Source organism: Centruroides vittatus, unplaced genomic scaffold (assembly GCF_030686945.1).
Source record: "Centruroides vittatus isolate TY-2023 unplaced genomic scaffold, ASM3068694v2 contig_296, whole genome shotgun sequence".
Classification (NCBI taxonomy): Eukaryota; Metazoa; Arthropoda; class Arachnida; order Scorpiones; family Buthidae; genus Centruroides; species Centruroides vittatus.
The window spans coordinates 135,943-142,654 of record NW_027121884.1 but is presented as its reverse complement, the minus strand read 5'-3'; the positions used below and the strand labels follow the sequence as shown (position 1 = coordinate 142,654).

At 38.0% G+C, this 6,712-nt stretch overlaps 1 protein-coding gene across 1 annotated transcript; it reads right to left on the bottom strand.

Annotated features, from left to right (window-relative positions):
• Positions 1-376: 376 nt before the first annotated feature.
• On the bottom strand, positions 377-1,554 carry LOC136972535 (uncharacterized). Its single transcript, XM_067267123.1, has one exon. It carries the CDS (start codon positions 1,500-1,502, stop codon positions 726-728), a length of 777 nt encoding a protein of 258 aa, XP_067123224.1. The 5' UTR covers positions 1,503-1,554; the 3' UTR covers positions 377-725.
• Positions 1,555-6,712: the final 5,158 nt, after the last annotated feature.

Sequence of the window (6,712 nt, the reverse complement as noted above, 5' to 3'; positions counted from 1 at the left end):
GTATCTGTCCTTTATGGTTTGTGCGTTTAGAGCACGATAATCTCCCACGGGTCGCCAATCTGAACTGTTTTTCTTGGTGACCATGTGGAGTGGTGATGCGTAATTGCTTTTTGATGTTCGCATATGGCCGAGAGCTATCATCTTATCGAATTCGGCCTTAGCGATTTTAAGCCTATCGGGTGCTAGGCGACGTGGTTTCGCAGTTACGGGCTGACCAACAGTTTCTATGTGATGTACAACGTTGTGTTTTACGGGTTGGTTAGGACGTGGAGGTCTGGTGATCTCAGGAAATTCTTCCAATATCTTATGATATATGGAGTCGTTGGTCGTTATCTTGATAGAGTGGATGGAGGTTTCTAATAATTTGCCTGGAGAGTTTACCTTTGTCTGAACGTCTGTGAGACATTTTCGTCTAAGATTCGGTACCAAATGGAAGTGATACAAGAAATCTGCGCCTATTATTGCTGTTGACACGTTGCCAATAAGGAATTTCCAACGAAAAATTTTCTTTAACCCAAAATCGAGAGTGAGTGTTCGTTGGTCGTAGACATGAATTGCAGTTGTGTTTGCTGCCATCAAGGTCATTTGAGATGCGCGCTTCTTTTGTGACAAGGAGGCTGGAAATATTGATACGTCGGAACCTGTGTCGACGAGAAAGTTTACGTTCGTTCTCTTGTCTAGGATGAACAGGCGACGAGATTGCTCCGGCAAAGTGCATGTCGCCTCTACGCTTCGCCGCTCTCGTTTGTTGGAAAACTACACGGCGGAGTACATTTTTGTGCCTTTGCGCCAAAACGGTTGTGGTACCAGCAGTAGTTGTTGATACTGCGGTGAGTGGAATTGTTGCGATGTCCTGAACTACTGCGGGAGCGTCGAGAAAAATGGTCGCTGCGATCCCGACGTGCCTGCGTTAGTTTATCGATTCGCTTGTTAAGTTTATCTATTTCGACTAGTATTTTGTTGGTTAAGGTATCGGGCTTCTCAGGTTGCGACACTGAAGCTATCGTTGCAGGGGTTACTTCCACCACGCGGTCCGCTACTTCCGCTGCTTTGTCTACGTCGAGTGGGGTAATGGCGGCTAGGATAGATTGGACGGAAGTCGGAAGATGTTGTATGAATAACTCTAGTATAACTGCGTCCGGGATTTGAAAATTTTCCGCCCGACGCTTTAGAACACGTAGTAGTTCGGAAGGTTTGCGGTCTCCTAGCTGTTCTCCGGCCAATAGTTTTCGTAACTCTTGTTGAGACGATTCGCCGGATCGTTTAATAAGTTCCACCTTTATGTGACCGTACGGGTCTGTACGGTCCGGAGAAATAATAATGTCTCTAACCGTTGATGCGACTTCCGGTGGTAAATGAGCCACTACGTAGTTGAACTTTGTGGCACTTTCCGTGATCGGCTTTGGAGATCCTAGAGCAAATGTGCTTTCGCACATGTGGAACCATAAGGCTGGGTCGGAAAAGTTGTACGGAGGGATTTTTACTGCTCCAATCTCGGCCATGATCTGACGATTGAAGTCGTGAACAAGGAAGAACGACGTACCTGATGAAGGTTCCAATGGGTGGATTCGGTAGTTTTCTTAGTTGAATTACGTTATTAGTCCGGGTTCGGGTCACCAATGTAGTGTTTTTACTGCTATTAATTTTGCTTCTCGTCACTCCGCGCGATTAAAAACGAATGAGACGAACAGTAACAAAACTACGTTTATTTTCTGCTCGCGTAACAGTTACATGACTCGACGATGTGGCTAACAAAAGGCAACTGGCTGACCAAAAGGTCCCACAGGGTAAGTCCGGTCCCGTTCCAGGAAGTAATAACTCTTACCACCTGGGGTTCGTTACGACTGTTGAAGATGTGGAGAGTGACGTTCCCACAGCACTAGTTATAACTAGAATTTACTGCTGTACATGCTTGGATTTTAGATAAAACTAGTTTTAACTTTGAACATTAGTTAAAACTAATGTTAGTTACATAAATATGTTATGGGGAAATAAATAAAGTGATGATTGGGATTAAAACATTTGTATTATTTAATACAATATTTATTGAAAATATTGGTCACACATCTGTGTTATTAACATTAATTAAAGCGATACGAAATTAATCATACACTATAGGAATATCTACAATATCATACATATTTTTAAAAAGGAATAACATCAAAAGTACCCAAATTAAATATCTAAGATGATATTTTAACAGTAAATATAAGCGTTTGAATTCTTAAGTCATCATCTGTTTGAATAACAAAATTTGAACAGTCAAAATACCGAAATACTCGGTTTAAGTGTTTAATTAACATAATTTTAATCCTGTTTTTTAACTTTTCAAGTATTATGTTGTTTTTTTTTTTACATTATTAGTGTTAATGTTGCGAAAACATAATTTTACAAAATTATATTTAAAATTTATTTCTAAATAAGTGTTTTATCTGGTAAACTGCATCTGAATCTACCCTATATCTATACTTGTTTGTTCATCTGTACTATGAATTTGCTTCGTTTACTTTGCTCTAATAATATTAAAATTACTCGATATGGACGTATAAATTGATTAAAAAATATTTCAGTTTCATATTATTCTACGATAGAATTTAAAAAGTAAAGTATTAAAAGACAAATAATTTCTGAAAAATATGAAAAAATTGTTGTAAACATTAAGTATGAAAATAGACAGCTTATTTCCTGGGCGAGTTCTGTATACTTGCTAATTTTTTCAGTGCATGCGTTTTGTATATTGTGAGTGTTTTGAATGGATATGTCTATAATGTATGTGATTTTATTGTTTGTCAATGAGTGTGATGTCTGGTCTGTTGTGGTAAATTGTTGTATCTGTGATTATGGCTCTGTCGTAGTACATTTTGTGCGTGTTGTTCTCCAATACTGTCTGTGGAATGTATTTGTAGCATGGTTCGTGGATGTCTACTAATTTGTGTTTCTTTGCAAGCTCTTGGTGTATTATATTTGCTACTTGATTATGTCTGTGTAGATAATGTGTGTGTGCCAGGAGCTTGCAACCAGAGGTTATGTGTTGTATAGTTTCTGGCATGATGTGACATTTTCTGCATGTGTCATTTTTGTGAGTGTTGCATCTTTGAGTATCTGTTTTCTGTAGTTTTTAGTATTTATGACCTGATCCTGTATGGCGATCATGAATCCTTCCGTCTCCCCAAAGAGGCATCCCCGAGCTAACCAGCTGTTTGACGCAGTTTTGTCAACAAAATCTTGGGCAGATATAAGGATGCATGCCATGGAGTGCCTTTCGAGCCCACGATTGCTTAATGGTGTCTATGCTTTTTATATGTTGTGTTGTGTCCATATGATGTGAGTGTAAGTTTAATGGTGTGTTATTCGAGTCTGCTAGAGTTACTGCTTTATGTAATTGTGATGTTTCTTGTTTTTTGTAGAAAAACTCTCGCAGTGACTGTATTTGTTTGTAGTGAAGGTTAACTATGTCAATTAGCCACGTCCGCCATCTTTACGTGGAAGGGTTAATCTTTCTGTGGCAGATTTAGGATGATGTTGTTTATGCTTAGTAAGTGTAGTTCTTGTTTTCCTTTGGAGTTGCTCAAGATCTGTGTGAGTCCAATGTATAACTCCAAAAGAATATGTGAGTACTGGGATGACATATGTGTTTATTGCTTTAACTGTGTGTTTTGCATTTAACTGTGTTCTGAGAATAGCATTTAACCTACTTTGGTATTCTTTAATTAATCTTTGCTTTATTTGTGCATGTTCTGTTAGTTTGGCCTGTTGGAATCCTAAATACTTGTAGAACTCGCCCTCTTCCATGGATTCAATAATGTCTCCATTTCCAAGTGCAAAATCTTCTTTCTTCAGGATTCCTTTTTCTATGTGAAGTGTTTTGCATTTATCTAGGCCAAATTCCATTTGTATGTTTTTGGTGTATGAATGTGTGATTTGTAGGAGTTGATGAAGTTGTTTTTGTGTGGATGCATAAAGTTTTATGTCATCCATGTACATGAGATGTGACAGTGTAAACTGTGTTGTTTTTTAGTGTCTGATATTGTAGCCATATTGTGTGTTGTTTAACATGTTGGATAATGGATTCAGGGCTAAGCAGAACCAGAGAGGACTCAAGGAATCTCCTTGAAATATTCCTCGCCTAATAAAAATTTGGTTTGTTTGTATGGAAGTGTTATGAACCCTGAGATGTAGTGTTGTTCTCCAGTGCTGCATAGTGTTTTGGAAGAATGTAATGAGTGATGGATGTATTTTGTACATGTGTAGAATATGTAGCAGCCAACTGTGTGGAACACTGTCGAATGCTTTTCTGTAGTCTATATATGCCATGTGTATGTTTCTGTGTTGTTTGTGTGCTTGCCGTAGAATGACTGAATCTATGAGTAACTGTTCTTTGCATCCCTGTGATTTCTACGGCAACCTTTTTGTTGTTCCGTAAGAATGTCGTGTTCTTCAACATGTTTGTATATTTTGTTTGCGATACAGGATATCAATAATTTGTAGAGTGTTGGAAGACATGTAATTGGTCTGTATTGTGTGGGGTCTGTGGTATTGCTGTTTTTAGGTTTCATGTAGGTGATGCCCTGAGTAAGAAAATTTGGCATGTCCTGTGGATTGATGATAATGTGTGTTAGGTGTTTAGCTAGTTCCTGGTGCAGTGATGTAAACTTTTTGTACCAGAAATTGTAAATGTTGTCTACACCAGGAGTCTTCCAGTTGTGTGCTCTGTTAACAGTGTATTGGAAATCATGTATGTTTATTTCAGCGCAGAGCATAGTTGGTATGTTGTGCAAGTTTCTGTTCTCCTCTTCGATCCAGCCTGCATCAGCATTGTGCGCGACAGCACTGAACCAAAGAGAAGACCAATATGTTGTGAGTTCTTTTTGTTGGTGTGCCACTGTGCTGTGTATCAGTGTTTGCTTTGTTATTAATTTGTCTGTAAAAGAGTTTTTCATTGTTTGTAAATACAGTAGAGCATCGACTATTCGACCCCCGATTAACCGTCTTATCGGTTAACCGACCGCGTTCTAGTCGGCAAATTCAAATGTTTGCTAGTGATGTGGCGCTACGATATTTGGTTATGTCTTGGCTACTTTAATATTATTTTTGTTAAATATTTGCATGTTTTAGCTGGCAGCACTGGCTCGACCATGAAAGGGAGGCTAGTATTTAAACCAGGGCTAATACACTATACTAATAATGTATTTTTTCATACTTTTCGGTTATCCGATTTTTCAGTTATCCGACCAACCCCAGTCCCCAATTAAGTCGGATAATTGATGCTCTACTGTAATTTATTTTGTTGTTTTCGTAGTGTACATGTTTTGTATCGTTTCAGTCTACGTGCTTTAACAGCAAGTTTTTGTCTTAGTGTATCAATGTATTCTGTAACGCGTGTGTTGTGATGTTCGTGTTTTGTGTGTGTTTTTATTTTCTTGAAAATGTTTTTAAGCTGTTTCCTTAATTTGAGTGTTATGTTGTTTTTAGTGTATTTTGTCAGCCTGCTTAATTGCTGTCTAATGTCATTTATTTGTGTTTCTATTCTTCTTTGCCAGGCAGACTTGTGATAGAATTGTGTTTTCTGTGTATTTGTCTGTGATTGTACTTTCAGTTCATGCTGTGTCACTACTGTGACTGTCCCAGCATAAACTAATGTATAAATGTCTGCGAGTGTAGAAATTGAATGAATGTAGTGTGGTAGTAAGTAAGTGTTTACATAATTTAGTGTTTTTCCTACTTCCTTTGACGTGTTGATTTTTGGTATTCGTGGTCGTTGTGTGGGATTTGTGCCTGTATATTTAGTGAGTGTTTCCTGAAATATAAGTGAGAGCATATTAACTAAATCCATGTCTATGTTATCAGTGATGGATAAGGAAGTGTCTGTAGTATCATTAGTGGTAATTGTTGTATGTGTGTTATTATCAATGCTTGTTGCTGAATTATCCTGAAAGGTTACATGATCTTCATTAATGTCAGATGTTTCTCTCTTTTTATGTATTTTATCAGCAACCTCTTGTTTGATAAGTTCAAGTGTTGTTTGTGGAATAAGGCTTGTGTGTATAATTGTTCTTTTTTGATCAACAACTATTTGTTCGGTGACAGTGAGATTAGGATACTGTTGTGTCCTATGGTGTAGTTGTTGTCTGTATGCTGTCATGTTTGTTTCGAGTTTTGTGATAGTGTAGTAAGTACGGGTGATAAACTCGTTCATTTCTACTGTCCACTTCATCCGTTGGCGTGGTTTTCCAGCCTTTGTGGTCTGTGGATGCATTGCCACAGTAACACCAAAGCTGGGTTGGTTCCTCATCAGTTGAGGGGATTGCAGTAGCCATGCTTGGGCCGGTGCTGCTTTCGCCACCAGAAACCAAGGGAGACTGTGATCTATTTTTCGAACGTGAGCCTATGTCTAACCCACGAACGCAGACCTTGTTAACCCGGGCGAAGTCCGAGCTAGTATCACACTTTGGTCTGGTTATTACCATAATAAATATCTCCACAGAATGTGGGTGTGGTCACTCTTAGCTTCATTTCTTTCTATAGACCTTACTGGCATGGGTGAACTAAATAAAGAACATTATTTTTGATCTGTAAGACTAAATATCTGCATTCATAATTTCCAGTATAATAAGTCCTGTTAATATATAGAAAGTACTAGTATACAACATAAATTTTAAATAGAATAATGAAATCATTTTATGAGAAAAAAATATTTATTATAAACTTATAA